The sequence below is a fragment of the Panthera uncia genome (genome assembly GCF_023721935.1).
Source record: "Panthera uncia isolate 11264 chromosome A3 unlocalized genomic scaffold, Puncia_PCG_1.0 HiC_scaffold_12, whole genome shotgun sequence".
Lineage (NCBI taxonomy): Eukaryota > Metazoa > Chordata > Mammalia > Carnivora > Felidae > Panthera > Panthera uncia.
The window spans coordinates 32,403,284-32,419,629 of NW_026057579.1; the positions used below are offsets into that span (position 1 = coordinate 32,403,284).

Genomic DNA, 16,346 nt, shown 5'->3' on the forward strand with positions numbered 1-16,346 from the left:
CTGACGTACAACTGCCCGCGCCCCCCGCCCCTCCGTCCGGCCGCGGGTTGGCCGCAGCCACCGCGCTCCGCCCCCTTCCTCGGGGGACGCCCGGACGGAACCGATCGCGGCTGGTTTGAGCTGGTGCGTCTCCATGACGACACGCGCGGCGCTATAAATAGCGGAGCGGCGGCCCGTCGGCTTTGTCAGTCCCCTCAGCCTCCGCCGCCGCCGCCCCTCTGCCAGAGCTCCGGCGCCACCTCGGGCCGGCGGTCCTCCGCGGGAGGGAGCGAGGCGGCGGGCGGGCGGCTGACGGGGGCGGCCGGCGGTCCTGCGCGCTCGGCGGCGGCATCTCCATGGGGCTGGCCCGCGGCGCCGGTGCGCTCTAAGGTGAGAGGGGCGCGTCTGGGCGGTTGGGAGGCAGGAGGGGGGACGGCCACGTGTCCCTGCGCGCCGGGCCGGCGGCCGGGGGACCGACCCTGCGCCTGAATCCGTGAGGGACACGTGGTCGCAGAGCCGGCTGCGGGTCCCTGAGCCTGGTGGTCGCTGCCCTCCGGGGCCTGGTTTCCCCCATGAAGGGGGGCGCCGACCCCCTGGCCCTGTGCGGCCGCCCTCGCCGCGGCCCGTCCTGCCCGCGATGGCCCCGGCTTAGGGCAGCCCGGGCTGGAGGGGGTTGCGTTTCACCTCTTCCGAACCACGTCAGTGAGTGTTCAGAGCCGGAAGCTGATAGGAAGGCCCGGGGTTTCTTCAACCGCTATTCTTTTTTAAGACGCGCGTGGCAAGCCCGGCAGCAGGTGCAGGAGAGAGATGAGCGAGCCCGTGCAGGTCTCGGGCTCCCATCGCTCCTCTCACTTTTATTAGGATGAGGCACACCGTTTTGCCTCGTTGTCCTGGAATTTTGTATCCCTTAGTTTTCGCGTGCAGAGGAAATGACCCGGTCTCGAAATTGGCCGGAGTTGCTGGAGCTAAGAGAGCCTGGTAGTAACTGTGGCAATAAAGTCTCCGTTCGCTGTGAGTTGCGATTGTCCGTTTAAGGAGTCTTGGACTTCGCGATTGAAGAAAAGCCTAGAATGTATAAGATCGCAGGTCAGGCGAGCAGACCCGCAGTTGGGAGGCAGCCCTCCGGTTTTCAAGAGAAAGCTGACGGTGGTTGTTTGAGGATCCCAAGTGATTGGGGAACGTATGGAGAGCACAGCCTCTTGAAACGTCTGGGGAGGACAAAGAATGTGTTGACTTCACGTAAACCTGAAATTGGGCATAATTTAGTTGACTTGTGAAACGTTTTCCGTTCCCTTAAATCAGTCTCTTGTAATACTTCCCAGTTGGCAGCAAAGATTTCGTAGCAGAAAAGTGCGATCTTGTGCTAATTGACTCATCATTTTAAGGAGCTTAGCTCTACAAACACCGGAAGGTGGGATTTCTTTCTGTTGCAAGTTATTAAAGTAAACCTTTAGAAGGTACTTAGTGCAAAGTAATGAAAACTTCCCAGGTGTAAGCTTGAACATTGCCTAAAAGATAGGCCCTAACACAATAACCCTGTCTGCCCCTGAGTGGCCTACGCTGTGTGTTATTCACACGGCCAAAAAGGGTTTGCTGTCCCCTTAGTCCCCTGCCTGCCTCTAGGGGTGCTTTGGGCGACGGAGGAGGCTGCTAGTGCCAGAAAGTCACGTTACATTAGGTCAAGTCTTAAAACAAGTCCTACCTGCATGGGTTTGGATTTATGGCAGGCTCGTCCCCCTGGGCCTCTCATAGTGCCCCATGCCAGAGCCAACCGTGGCCCCGAACCATTGCCTGGCCTCCCTGCCGTAGGCTGCAGGCACTGAAGCGGGTCGCACAGTGAAAACAAAGTCCCCTGCCTAGCAGCAATTAAGTAGGTTAAAATCGGTAATTTTAAGATCACTCCTTTACCAGTGTCCCATTTTGTGAAGGCCAAGGACAGTGGCTCAGATTGTGACGAGCTTTACTTCTGCTTGTTCATAATCCACGTACGCTTCTCTATTTTTGTTATTCGTAAAGTTAGCCAAAAATTAACTTCCATGTGATTACTGTCGGTAGCTAAGCAAGCGTTAGGGTGCCTGTGACGACAGAAGAGGTTGCCAGAGTTGTGCTCACTGGACAGGAGCCAACCCTGACTCCAGAATGCTGATTTCTGATCAGATACAGCAGCCATGGTGCATTTTCTTGATAGGAAGATTGTACTTTTTAAAAAAAAAAAAAACACATGCCCGGTATGAAAATAAAATAGCATAAAAATTCATAACATTTTTAGGAAACTTAAGAGCACTCAGTAAGTTGAGCCTTAGACACTTCCACGATGCCTTTTAGTCACTAAGTTACTCTGTGCAAGACTTAGTGAAAATAGGAAATACAAGATGTTTCTATGGTGCCTTTCTGTAATTAGCGTAATGCTGTTTTAAGCTTCTAAAAAGCTAAAGCATCTCTGAAATCAAGTAAACTGACCACTCTAAAATTTTGTCCACATTTGTGAACTAAGTGAAGATTCTGAAACCGGCTTTCTGTAGGTTTTTTAGCAAAAATATTTGCAATGCTTATTTTGGGATGTGCAGTGCTGCATATGGAATTTTAGCGTGGGGCTTGAAAAAGGCTAGTGTTGAATCTGGTGTCCACTTGGATGGTGTAGAGGTTTGTGGGGTCATGTGACTTCCACCTGGAATAATGCGATTCCCGAATCCAGGGAGCGAGCTGTCTGCGGGGGTGCTGGAGTAGCCCGGCTTCCTGTGTGTGTGCAGTCCCTGTCTGATGTTTCAATTTGATGTGTTCCCAAGGGAGACGGCGACTTCTGTGTTCATCAGAACTTTTCCACTGCTGCACCGAGGGCACGCCCTTCCTCAGGGGGGCTTGGGATCCCGGAAAATTGCCTTTGTGAAAAGCTGGCAATAATTTCTTTAAATTCCGTCTCTTAGTTTTCCACGTAAGTATCCGTGGTTGCCACAGGTTATTGTTAAGAATTATTAAGTGTCGCAGTGAATTCTGAGTGAATTTCTCCACCCCGTTTGCAGTTTGTTACGTTTCAGAGGAACATCAAGAAACCATGAACAGCTTTAGTAATGCAGAGTTTGACTGCCATTTCCTCGATGAAGGCTTTACTGCCAAGGACATTCTGGACCAAAAAATCAATGAAGTCTCCTCTTCTGTAAGTATATCAAGTCCATGCTGGCAGTGCAGCTTTGAAAATGCTGGGCAGATGAGTGGGGAACTTGAGTGGGAACCTTAAGGAAATCTAATGGAGCTCAAAGGTCTTGTTAGGGAATTTGGGATTTATTAGCTGTGGATCACCCAGTGGTAATAGTGATATTCGTGTCAGTGACGGGAGTAAAAAGATGAGGGTTCACTGAGAACGATGGGAGAGAAGAGGGGCCGCACGTGGGATGTATTATAGGCTGCTGCTGAGTCCCCTGCAAACACTCTTTCTGCAGGATGATAAGGATGCCTTCTATGTCGCGGATCTGGGAGACATTCTAAAGAAACATCTGAGATGGTTAAAAGCTCTTCCTCGGGTCACCCCCTTTTATGCAGTTAAATGCAACGATAGCAGAACCATAGTGAAGACCCTAGCTGCCATTGGGACAGGATTCGACTGTGCCAGCAAGGTAAGCAAAAGCGGCAGGGCTCCAAAGTCCTTCTATAAAATGGCGCTGGTGTTCCCAGCAGGACAGATCAAAGTTGTGCGTTTCTTGGGCAGCAGATCGTAGTGCGCAAGCTGCCCTGTTTTTCTGTTCTTTCGTCGATTAGCCGTGTGTATATAATGCGTGATCTATTCTTTTTCAGACTGAAATCCAACTGGTGCAGAGTCTCGGGGTGCCTCCGGAGAGGATCATCTATGCAAATCCTTGTAAACAAGTGTCTCAGATTAAGTATGCTGCCAATAACGGAGTCCAGATGATGACTTTCGACAGTGAAGTGGAGTTGATGAAAGTTGCCAGAGCTCACCCAAAGGCAAAGTGAGTTACTCCGTTTTGAGGGCAGGGTCAGGTATGGGGTCTGCGGGTTGTCAAACTCAGATTTCCGGTTTTGAGATTTCTGTACCTTAGTAAAGCATAAAAGTGTGCTGGGTCGGGCAGAGTCGAAAATCGGAAAACTTCTTGAGTGAAACCGTGTGAAGCTCAAACCGCAGGCTGTCCGAGCCACAGAGCCTTGTTGTTTTAACCGTGGCCGTAAGCGGTCTTCCGTCATGGGAAATTTCATACGATCTTCCTGCTCCTAGGTTGGTTTTGCGGATTGCCACCGATGATTCCAAGGCAGTCTGTCGCCTCAGTGTTAAATTTGGTGCCACACTCAAAACCAGCAGGCTTCTTTTGGAACGGGCGAGGGAGCTAAATATTGATGTCATCGGAGTCAGGTGAGCTCTTGGTGGTGGCATAGACGCTAAGATCTTAGTGCGCCTTTCATAGGTCTTCTGTAAATGGTTCTTTTCAGAAACAGCAAGAAATCATATATTCTCCTTTCTTTGCCCCAGCTTCCACGTGGGAAGTGGCTGTACCGATCCCGAGACCTTCGTGCAGGCCATCTCCGACGCCCGCTGTGTCTTTGACATGGGGGTGAGTATATGTAAACCCAAATGTGGGGGTGGGAGGAGGGGGCAGGGCTGACAGTGACTAGACTTCATTCTAGAATTAACCTGGGGAGGTAGGTACCCCATATTCCAGAGGCTTAAATCCATCTGCATAGAATTTCAAGACTTGGTATCAATCTGACTACTCGATTGACCGAATGTTCTTGACTCCAGGCTGAGGTTGGTTTCAACATGTGTCTGCTCGATATCGGTGGCGGCTTTCCTGGGTCTGAGGATGTAAAGCTTAAATTTGAAGAGGTAATTATAATAAAACTAATATTCATAGCTATTTTCACAAGTTCCATTTTGGAGTGTTTTGAAACTTCTTTAAGTGTTTTAACTAGTATCAAAAGAAATTGTACAAATATAAAAACAATGTTTTGGTATTAGTATTTTCAGTAAGTTCTGTGCTATTTAAAATTGTATGTAATATCCTTTGGTTTTGTAAGCCAAAATGAGTCCGTTTCCCCCAAAATCTTGGAAAACAGTTGATTATGTTAGGAAATGTTGCTGTGGAAAGTGAGCACGCAGACTTTGGTACATCATTACCCCAAGTGTGCTTTTTCTCGGTTTTGTATTTCTCTTTAGACATTTTAATTGTTTAGTCACTTAGGAAGTTAAAGTGGACATACTGTTAATTGGACCATTACAGGGTGGTTGAGTTTGTGAAATAGGCTCACCTTGTAAAAATTTTATGAGACAGGCAGGATGGTTTTATCCTATTGGCATGTATTGGACAGATTAAAGTATTCAGGCCCCTTGAAACCTTAGTAAGCAGTAATAAATTTATACTATCACTCGATCGACTCACAACCCATAACATCTTCTAAAGGACAGGGGAGTGTCCGGAGGGGAATCCAGATGAAACCACGGGACACGCAGGCTGGTTTTTAGGGAGATGTTTGTTCTCTTGCCGTTGTTGCTCGATCCTAAACCTCCCTGCTGGTGGCTGCGTTCACCTTTTTTTATTGTTACTTCCCAGAGCACTGGGTTTTGCTCTTCCATGCGAGTTCCCCTTGATGATGACCGTTCTTGTCTCTCTCTCCTAGATCACCAGTGTAATCAACCCCGCCCTGGACAAGTACTTCCCGGCAGACTCAGGGGTGCGAGTCATAGCTGAGCCCGGCAGATACTACGTCGCGTCCGCTTTCACACTTGCAGTTAATATCATTGCGAAAAAGCTCGTCGTAAAGGAACAGACGGGCTCTGATGGTGCGTATAAAGGATGAATCCTTGCATGCGTAACTGTGCGTTGGTACAAAACATGGTAATTGAGACCAGTCTGCCTTTCCAGATGAAGATGAATCGAGTGAACAAACCTTTATGTATTACGTGAATGACGGAGTGTATGGATCATTCAATTGTATCCTTTATGATCATGCACACGTGAAGCCCCTTTTGCAGAAGGTACCTTTTTTTTTTTTAAGTTTCTTTTACTCGTTTTGAGAGAGGGCGTGTGGGGAAGGGGCAGGGAGGGAGGGAGAGAATCCCAAGCAGTCTCTGCGGTGTCTTTGCAGAGCCCAGCGTGGGGCTTGAGCCCACGGACCCGCGAGATCGTGACCTGAGCCAGAATCAAGAGTCGGACGCTTAACCGACTGAGCCACCCAGGCGCCCCTGTACCTTTTGAATATAACACATACACCAGTTAAAGATATTTGGTCCTAACAGGTGTGACTAAGCATATTTTTCTGTCTTAAACGCAGAGACCCAAACCAGATGAGAAATATTACTCAACCAGCATATGGGGACCAACGTGTGACGGCCTTGATCGCATCGTCGAGCGCTGTGACTTGCCCGAGATGCACGTGGGCGATTGGATGCTCTTTGAAAACATGGGTGCTTACACTGTTGCTGCTGCTTCTACTTTCAACGGGTTCCAGAGGCCAACCATCTACTACGTGATGTCGGGGCCGACATGGTTAGTGACCAGAGTCTCCGTGCACGTATGTGGGTCTCGTAAGAATAGGTTTCTTCTTGGGTTTTTACTGGTTCTTGTCTGGTTGAGTAAGAAATCGTTCTGTTTAGATTTAAATACAGTGTTTCTAAAAAGTTTATTTTCTGCCTGTATTAAGAATATGTGCTTTCCAGAGTTTGGAAAATACAAACGGAAAGAAAATCCTCCTGATACCGATCTGTATTTCCTTTCAGATTTTTGCAAAGGTGTAACTATTTCAAAAAAGAGCAGTTAGGGTATTTCTGTATGACTAGAATATTTTGACAGGTGTGTACGGCCTGTGGTTTCCCCGTTACCAAAAGAATGGTTGTGAAGAAATGCTTGCCTTAGAAACACGTTGAATTGCCTCCTGATGACATAGTAACCGAGGAAGTTAATGGGCTCGTAAAGAAGTTATTCTCGTGGCGAGGCTGCCCGGGTCGGTGATCGGGGTTTCTGACTGTGCCACTTCTGTCTCAGGCAACGGATGCAGCAGATCCAGAACCACGACTTCCCGCCCGAAGCGGAGGAGCAGGACGCGAGCGCGCTGCCCGTGTCCTGCGCCCGGGAGAGTGGGATGAAGCGCCCCCCGGCCGCCTGCGCCTCGGCCAGCATTAACGTGTAGGTGCCGCTCCTGGAGCCGCTCACTCGGGAGTTTAGCTTGAATTCTGGGATTGGGGGGGACTGTCTAACTTAATTACCGCTAGTTTCGAAATGTCTTTGCAAGTAGGGTTGGCACGGATGCAACAATACGGAAGACTAGGAGTTGGGGTCACTTATCTGTGTTCCTATGGAAACTATTTGAATATTTGTTTTATACGGATTTTTATTCACTTTTCAAACATGCTACTAAAGAGTGCCCCTCAACTGCCGAGCAAGCGTTTGTAGCTTGTGCGTCGGCAGAACGGGCCGAAAGCTTAGTGCTGTGACCGGTTTTAAAAATAAAGTATCTTGAAATAATCGGGCATTGGGGAATTTTTACACCGTGTCCATTCCAAACGGCTCATCCCGAGTGTGTGTTGTGAGGGGGGGACCGATGTTTTGCCCCACTGCCGAGAAGGTTGTCGCCGAGGACTTGGGAACCGAACCCGTGGTTTTCGGTATTTTGAAAAGCCATCAAAATTCCCTTCGTCCTGTTGAGCGTTTTTCTTTCAAGTACGTGAGTTTTGTAGAAAGCTGGCCGCGCATTTGCATAAAGAACAGTGGACCCGGCCCACGTGCAGGCGGAAGGAGAAGCGTGGACGAGACAGGCCGTGCCCTCTGCTGCTGGCCCGGGTCAGACTCCCCAGTGTCCACAGAAGTGGCTGGTGGAGGAGGGCCCAGAGCCCCTGGTTGACTGATTGTCGCGTCAGGGCTTGTGCCCAGGGAAGGAGGGCCCGTGAAACCCCTTGCGTGCTGCCTTCGGGCCCCACCTTTCCTTCCCGCCCGTCTTCTCTCCCAGGACGAGCTGTGTAGCTACGCGTTAGGAAAGCGGTACAACGTTTGGCGGTCAACTTACTTTAATAAATTCGACGACGATTATCCCGCGTTGTAGAGTTCTACCTTCTTTGACCTCGTCCGCTGGCTTTTACGTTCTCTTCCTCAACTCCAACCCCTCCTGCCCAAAAAAGGACAGCAGGTAACCCCCAAGACGGGAACGTCGAATCCCTGCAGTAGCTGTACGTGGGGAGGGGAGGCCTGGCTCTGGTAAGCCGCCGGCCCCCACCGGTCCCCGAGCGGCGCCGCGTGTCTGGAGGCGCACAGGAAGTCCAGATGGGAAGGCTGCGGCTCCTCTCGGGGAGAAAAGGAAGCCGAGCCCGCCAGCTCCTGCTGTGTGAGTACATCTGCCGAAGGATTTGCGGGGAATGGCTTCTGTTTCCTAAAAAGCCACCTTCCCCCAAGACCCGAGTTGCACATGGACACTGCGTCGCTGTGATGGCCGTTGCCTCTTCCTCGGCTGCTCGGCCAGACTTGGGCTGGGCTCGTCCCCAGCTCTGATCTCCCTTCTTAGGCCCGCGAACATATTTTAGTTGTCAGATGTGAGTGATACCTCTCAGGAGCTGCGTACGAGATACAGGTCTGGCTGGAGTTGGGGCCGAGGGGAGGGAGAAGCCTCTTCCGTCGACACTTTGTCCCGCTTCTGTGAGCACATCCTCTTGTGATTCTTCAGGGTGTTCGCGGCAGAGGGGTTGGCGTTGAGAAGCGGGACTAGTCACCAAGCGTGGGAGCTCGGGACATCAGGTCTTTCCACTTCAACAGGAAGGAAGGATGACCTTGTAGTGGTAGCGGCGAACTTGGGACGGAAGAGAGAAAGAGGGAGAGCGTACTTCCTCACTCAAAGTGTGCCAGGGACTTGGAAACTGCTCTTAGCAGCGAGGTAAAATGCATTCCAGACAGCTGGCTGGTGGGGACAGAAGCGGGCGCGGGTCACCCGTTCTGCCCACACAGCAGCCTCAGCCCGACTCCTGGCACCCTGCTGAAGCTACTCGTGACCCCCCGAGTTCCTGGGCTCTGTCAGGGCCGCACTCGGGTCTGGAGGGTGACGGGGCCTGGCCCCGGGCCCAACGGTCTTCACTCCTCCTTACACCCGGGAGGAGGCAAGTGAGTTCAGTCAGGACGGAACTCTCAGGTGCCGGGTGTGTGTGAACACTCCTCCAGAGACCCTCTCGGGTCCCGGTTCGCCGTGCAGGGCTTAAAGGTGGCACTAGCTAGTCATTCACAGAAACTGGATGTTTCTAGACTTGCAGCGTGAGGTCAGTGAGGACAGTGGCTCTGGGCCTCCACCAGGGCAACAGGTGAATTTTCCCTCCTGAAGGTGCTGGAGACCAGACAGGCCTTCCGTGGGGAGGGACCCAGGGGTTTCCAGCTGTTGGTCTAAAGTCCAAGGTCCAAGGCAATGGTCTCTGGCTCTGCATTCTGTTCATTGAGGGAGCATCTGAGAAATACGGATCGCCGGGCCCGCCGCACACTCCGGAAACGGGGCACCCACCTGAAAAAAGCAAGAGTCTCCCCGACTCAGTCCTTCCACGGCACATCCTAGGTGACCGTCGTAGCGGGTTAGACCGCCAAGCGAGAAGACATTTGAAGTCAAAGAGGTACAGGACCGACGGGAACCACAGGAACGGGGCTACCTTTCTTCGTACCGGAAGAGCTGCGGTAAATAAAGGGACGAGACGACAGGACGTAGGCAAGACACGAACCTGGGTCCACAGAAAAGAAAAGCCTTTGGGCAGGAGGTCCCCAAGGGCAAGAGAGAGGACGTTAATGTGCCAGACGAGCTTGGGTCGCCGGCTTAGGTGCACTGACACGCTAGACGGAAGGGGGATGGTGAGGAGGCAATTTGGCAATGTGAAAAACAAGGCACGCTCTCTCACCCGGCAATTCTAAGAATTTTCCGACAAGCCCTCTTACAGGCTTTTCACTGTGCGTCGTAACAGCACATGTGGGACACGACCCGCGTGCCCAGGAGGGCGCCGAAGATCAGTGGAACGGGCCGGTGGCTGCCGGAAGGACGCAGGCCTACAGGGGCCCATCTCCCAGCTAGAGAGGGAGTGGGGTGGGGGGCAGCGGGCAGTGTGCCGCTGTTGAAAGCCATCCCAAAGCACACCCCCACCCAATTCTGTGTGTGGCCACACACACGCGGATGAGCACAGAGGCTTTCCAGAAGAGCCCACAAACTGGTGGTAGGAGAATCGGGGCCTGAGGAGCGGGGTGGAGACTGCATAGGTGCTTTCACACGTGTCTGCGCTGATCTTAAATCACAAGTCTCCCAGGTGAGGAAAGGGGCTCAGAAATGAGTGGCTCCAGTCCCACGGCTGTGGACAGAGGCAGGACATGTGACTCCCGCATCCGCTTGGGGCGCTTTTCCTAGCCTACACATACGTTGCTGAATTTGAAGCCCAGAGAGGCCAAGTGACTCGTCCAAGGGAAGCCAGCGAGTCCAGAGGATCTAAGAGTAAATAGGTCTCTGCTTCCCTGGCCAGTCTGGCTCCTGGTCACTTATTGAAAAGAGCCATGGCGGGAACGATCCTCTCTCCCTGCAGCGGTGGGGACACCGCTGTCCCTATCGCCCGCTGCCTCGGTCTCCTTCCCCGCCTAGGGCAGCAGCGCCTCTGGCTCCAGAGCCCTGCTCAGGTGGGCACCCGTTGCTGCACGGACGTGGCCCCACCGTGGCTTGTCCCTGTGAAAGGGAGGCTTTCGAGTCCCTCACCGGCCCTTATTACAAAGCTCAGAATTTAGTGCACGGATGGAAAACCTCTGAGAAATCCTTGCTGCTGTTTCTGGGGGAGGATTTTTTTTTTTCCACCCTCACTGCTAACCCTAGAATGGGGAGGGTCACGACCAGAGGTGGCCTGTGAGGTGGCCGGGCCCCCGAAGCTTCTGACCTGCCCGCCGGGGACTGTGCACACTCTGCTCCTTGGCTGGACAAGTAGCGTCGCCGGACTCAGCAAATAAACATGGAAGCTGATGCGTGGGGCGTGTATCTGTTTATTTGAAATTCAAATTTAACTGGGCCTCCCGAGTCCTGGGTATCAGGAGCCCAGCCTCAGCCTCTGTACGCTGTGTGGCCCACGCAGAAAGGTGCTCCTCTGAGCCTGTGTCCCCTTATCTGTCCAGTGGAACGGGGACAGAAAGCGGTATAAAGCAGGCCCAAGCGGCTCTGAAACCAGGCTGGGAGGCCTTGGGGATCGGCACGCCCGAGCCTGAGACAGCCCTCCCGGCCGCAGCCACCAGGGGGCAGCAGCGCCTTGTGTTCGAGGTTCCTGGGCCCACTTGGGCACTGAGACCAAGCTGTCAGGTCATTCAGTCACACAACAAACGCTGGGGAAAGGGGCTCCAGCCAGCCTTGTCCACAGCCACTGCCCCAGTAGGTGAAGCCCGTCTCCCGGCCCAGCCACCGCCCCTCCTGCCTCGGTCGCACCAGCCCGGTGAACAGCCCACGGGGCCCTGCAGCCTGTCCTTGCTGCCCCGGCCTGTCCGGGGTGGGTTACACCCCCAGCCACCTACCGAGGTGCCCTGGTGACGCCGCCCCCTACCCCTCCTGCCCTAGCCCTGCGGGCCACACAGGTGAGTGTGGGAAGAGGTGGGGCAATGTTCTCTGGGGCCCCCACCCACTGAGCTGTCCTCGAAGCCAGGATCCAGGTCCCGTGGGTCTCCACGCATCGGTGTCACCCCCTCCGTGTCTTCGCATGGTCCCAGGTCCGTGTCCTTCCCACGCCAGAGCTGCCCCCTTGGGGGTGTCTCATCCTAACCTCGGCCCTGGCCTCACGGCCCCACATCTGCGGGATCAAGGGGACACTGGCGGCCACTGCTCTGAGCTGGGGAGTCTGAAGAGTAGATAGCTGCCCCCTGCCCCAGGGCCCCTCCTCCTGCCGACACGCAGGGTCCAGGTCACCCTGTGTTACAGGAGAGGACAGGGAGGACCTTGTCTAGCGTCACATGGCTCATTGGTGGCCACGCTGGGACTTGAACCTCGGCCTCTGTGTCCAGGGCCCTCGTGGTGCAGCTGCAGGGGGTCGGAGGGGCCACGGGCTGATTCCCGTTGGTCTCCTCCTGGGCAGCTAATCCTGTGCTGGGCATCCAGGGGCAAAGGTGACCGGAAGGAAATGAAGTGACAATATAAAGGGAACGGCGCTGTGAGGGGAGTACGGGGGGCTGTAGGGACTATCTGGGGAGAGGCGGGGTGGCTTTCAGGAGGAAGGGACATTTGCATGTGGTCAGAGGAAGGGCCTGGTGTGTGGGTGAGCGTGAAATTCCAGGAGGAGGAGGCAGGAAGGCCACTGTCACCCCACCTGGGGACAGGAGCAGCGGCAGAGCTGGGCCAGGCTGAGGGCCACGGACAAGGTGGATTGCCCCCCCCCCCCCCCCCCCCCCCCGGCCGAATGAGCTGCCGGGGCTTCCACACGGCCTCCCCCACCTCTTCAGGAGCCACCCGCTTGCCAACACAGTCCCAGGCCAGACGGACCGGACTCTGGATGCCACATCTCTACCCGGGACGTGCCTGGATGTGTGTCCACGACCCCTCCACAGAGGACAGACACTCCAAACTGGACCTCGCCAAATCCCCGTGGGCAGACACTCAGGCACAGGCCACGTCACTGGTCCTTCCCCAGGCACGCACGCAGTGCAAGGGGCACCGTCGGGGGTCGGGATCTGGCTAGTTCTGATTCTGCTACTGACGTCCTGGGACCCCACGGGCTGAGGGGCCTGGCTGTTGCTGCTAGTAGAGTCTTGGGAGCCCGTGGGGGGTCTGTGGGGCCTGTCCATTCCTTTCCCGGGGTCTCGTCTCGCGGGCAGGTGGGGCAGGAGCGCGAGAGAGGCCCTTGTAAACAGAATGGCGCTGTGAGAGCAGGACAGCGGTGCGGGGACCTGGGCATGCGCGCAGTGTGTGTGTGTGTGTGTGTGTGCGCGCGCGCTCGAGCTGTGAGCTGTGGGGACACCCAGCCCAGAGGCCAGGATGGGCCCTAGTGTGCCCTTTCGTGAACTGCAGGAGTCAGGTGGCCTGGCCATCCTCAGAGTCTGAGCCCAGGGAGCCCCCCAGCCCCCAAGGCAGTCTTAGAAGCTGCTAGAAAGAGCCCAGAGGCGACGGAGGGGGAGAGCCCTACTCTTTACCCTCCAGGGGCGGCAGACTTTCCTTCCCAGGACCCTGCACTAGTCAGACTGCACTCACCCCGGCCCCGAGCGGCTCCTCTGGCCCCTGGCCCTGGCGGTGTCCTGCCGGGCCGTGTCCCCAGCTCACCCTTGGGCGTGTCTGCTCCTTACACACACCTCCCTCCAGGCCCAGCTCGCAGTGTTCCTGCACCACTGTGTCTCCAACATCTACTCCACCCTCACCCCTTCTCCTCTGAGAGGCCTTCTGGGTGTCCCCCAGGCCCAGGAGAGGGCTGCACCAAGGCACCAGGACTCCATGAAGATGCCCCAGTGCGTGTAGCCTGAGGGCTCTCCTCTTGGATGCCTGAGTCTCCCCTCTGGCCGGCGGGCTCCTCCGGGCAGACTGGGCTTTGTTCACTGCTGGCCCTCAGCCCAGGGCAGGGGGGCTCTGGGGAAGGTCAGGGACAGGAAGAACTCACAAACTCCCCTTCCCCCAGAATACCTTCCGTGGGCCTGCGGTCTCCCTGTCAGAAGGCTGATGGCTTCTGTCCCCTCCTCAGGGAGCTGCGATCAGACCGGAAGCCAGTGTCGGCCGTCCAGCGTGGGCCCGCCAAGTGTCGGGAACGAAGCTGATGGCCCCCGGCGGTGCCCAGTACAGGGCCAGGCCCTGAGAACAGGCCCGCTGGGAGGACACAGGCCGTGGCGGGGATCGGCCACAAATGTGGCCCCCTTAGGGACCCAGGGACTTTTCCCCAGATGCTTGGGGCCCTGAAGGTGGCTGCAGAGGGCTGACAAGGAAGCATGGACCAGTCAGCTACCTGACGGCCATTCTCTAATTGGGAGGAGATACACACAACTTGGGCCCTCGGGAGCTTCACCTGGGTTCCGGTCCCAAATCCGCCACCCCCTTTCTGGACCAAGTCACTTCTCTAAACCCCAGGTGGCCCGTTTGTACCATGTGGGCGGTAATGCTACGTTGCATGTCGATGGGAGGTTGAAATCAATACACTGAGCAGTCTCCGTCCTAGGAAGCCCTCGGCAAACGGGGCTCATGGTTTGGCGACTTATGCCAGTTCCCACAGAGGAGGCCAGCCTACCCAAAGAGATAAAGTCTGAGGCTGCCTTCATAAAAACCCAGGATTCGGAGTGAGGGGGTGATAGTACCACCCTCATGGGGATTGATCACGACCTGCCCAGATGAGCAGCCTCGGACACGGCTCCCCCCACCCCGCCCCACCCTCCCCTCCACATCCCAGGGCTTGCTTCCTTAGATTCTAAACATTCTCCTGTATCAGGAGTTGTTCCTATCGCTGTATTTAATCCGTGAGCACAGGACACTGAGCCGGGGTGTCAGAACAACTGGAAAAGTTCCACGGAGATACCACCCTGGGCCGGGGGTGCTCGGTCCACACGAAGGATGGAGGGCTGAGCCACAGCCTTCACGCAGCCTCTGGGGCACATTGGGATCCTGTGTTTTCTGGGCGGGACCACAGGGGTCCCACAGAGTCATGGAAAACGCAGACTAGCCCGGGGCCATTTTCTCGAAGGCCTGCTTTAGACACAGAACGTTATTAGCTCTGCAGTCTAGAGTCTAAGGGATACAGAAGAAACTCCCGAGGAGCTTTAACCAACGTGAGGTGCCCATGCAGGAGGGCAGAGGGTCTGGGCTCCCCCGGGGCAAGGAGAAGGCAGGACGAGACCCTTGTAGGAGGGTGGGGTGCAGGGAAGAAGGGGGCAGGCCCAGGCCTATAATTTGCAATGTAGGGAGGGGCAGGAGGAGGAACCTTCTAGCAAGCAGCTCTGGAAGAGCTTGTTCCAAGCCAGAGGATTCCTGCTGGGGAGGTGGCTCGGACCAGACAGCTTTGAATTCAGTTCTGGGTTCTTCCCCCCTCCGATGAGCTGAGCTCCCTGGCATCTGACCATCTCTGGGGCGACTCCCTTGCCCACAGAACTGCCCCCCTGGCTTCTGCGAGCTCCTGCTGGAGCAGGGTCCACTAGGACCCCCAGAACCACATCGTCCACATTTGGACAGAAGCCCTTGGGATGGTTAATTTTCTGTGCCAGTGGGACCGGGTCATGGGTACCCAGATATTTGCTTAAACATTATTCTGGCCGTGTCTACGTGGGCCTTTCTGGATGAGATAAACATTTCAGGTAGGAGACCGAAGAAAGCGGATGGCCCTTCCCAACGTGGGTGGGCCTCGCCCAGTTCGTTGAAGGGCTGACTGACGCAAAAGACTCGGTGAGGGAAATTTCGCTCTGAAAGTCTTGAGCTGGGATGTTGACCTCTGGCCGTCAGGCCCATCAGCTCTTCGGGGTGGGGCTCCAGCTTACGCCTCCCGGGGCTCTTCTGTGAGCCAATTCCTTATCGTAAATCCGTGCGTGTGCGTGTGCGTGCGCAGCTCTCCTGTGGGTTCTACTCCTCCGGACGATCCCGCTACGGCAATCCTTCCCATTATGTCACCTCTCCCCAACAAGCAGTTACCGACTTAACCTTTTTTGTAAAATCCAAGCCCCTCACTGGGAGGGGAGATGCCTCTGGGCCCGGCAGAGTCATCAAGGCACCACCTTGCCCTTGGGCAGCAAGCTGGACCCATCCCAAGTCACCTGGCCTCCCTCCCTCCGCCCCCACCCCTGGAGAGCGCCGCCCACCTAGGTCCAGAGCTGTGGGCACATAGGGAGATTCACCACGAACTGGGATCTGGTAATGCCACCGGCCCAGGATTCACCTTACAGGCAGCTCATGGTTTGTACACGGAGGCACGTACCTTAAAAGATGACTAAAGCCAACAAAACAGCCCCGGTCCCCGACAGCCTGTGAGGCAGGCTCCGAGCTACTACCCCCTTCTCCATTTCGCCCCTTCCACAGGGGGAGACGCTGAGGCTCTGAGAGGCCCCGCAGCCCACGGGCAGGTGTGACAGACACTGTGGGTGCCCATCTTGGAAACAGAACTCTGGCCCTGTTCCTGAAGGACACGGTGGGCCCTCCTCTGAGAGCCAAGGGTGTATCCTGCCTGGCCGGTCACGGTCACTTCATGCCCCCTGCCAAGGCACGGACCTGGGTTTCAGCCAATGAGAGGCGAAGCTGGTGAGAAGGGGAGGGGTGGCGGGGAGGATTCTGGAAAGTTCTCCCCCCTCTCCAGGAAGAAGAGAAGACAGGCCTGCTTCTCTTCCTGCCTGTGGGATGCCGTGTGAGCCATACCGTGGGGACCCCAAAGAGACAAGTGCGAGGACAAACGCGAGTGTGAGACTGGGGGGCGGGGTGGTGGGTAAGGTGGAGGGAACGTGGGG

The 16,346-nt window shown here is 55.3% G+C and overlaps 1 protein-coding gene and 1 non-coding gene across 7 annotated transcripts; both read left to right on the forward strand.

Annotated features, from left to right (window-relative positions):
- The first annotated feature begins 153 nt into the window (after positions 1–153).
- On the forward strand, positions 154–16,304 carry ODC1 (ornithine decarboxylase 1). 6 transcript variants are annotated; one of them, XM_049652549.1, is made up of 12 exons: positions 162–369; positions 2,766–2,911; positions 3,000–3,133; positions 3,417–3,590; positions 3,769–3,941; positions 4,205–4,339; positions 4,457–4,538; positions 4,727–4,810; positions 5,602–5,764; positions 5,847–5,959; positions 6,256–6,470; positions 16,199–16,304. In XM_049652549.1, exons 3-12 carry the CDS (start codon positions 3,032–3,034, stop codon positions 16,248–16,250), a joined length of 1,293 nt encoding a protein of 430 aa, XP_049508506.1. In that variant the 5' UTR covers positions 162–369; positions 2,766–2,911; positions 3,000–3,031; the 3' UTR covers positions 16,251–16,304. The 6 variants fall into 6 exon arrangements, with proteins under 6 accessions (XP_049508504.1, XP_049508502.1, XP_049508503.1 ...); XM_049652548.1 differs by lacking the exon at positions 16,199–16,304 and adding an exon at positions 6,966–7,445 and having other exon boundaries at positions 167–369; XM_049652545.1 differs by lacking the exon at positions 16,199–16,304 and having other exon boundaries at positions 155–369; positions 6,256–6,959.
- On the forward strand, positions 1,684–1,818 carry LOC125937837 (small nucleolar RNA SNORA42/SNORA80 family). The gene has a single exon (XR_007462524.1). It is a non-coding gene; the product is annotated as a small nucleolar RNA SNORA42/SNORA80 family (small nucleolar RNA).
- Positions 16,305–16,346: the final 42 nt, after the last annotated feature.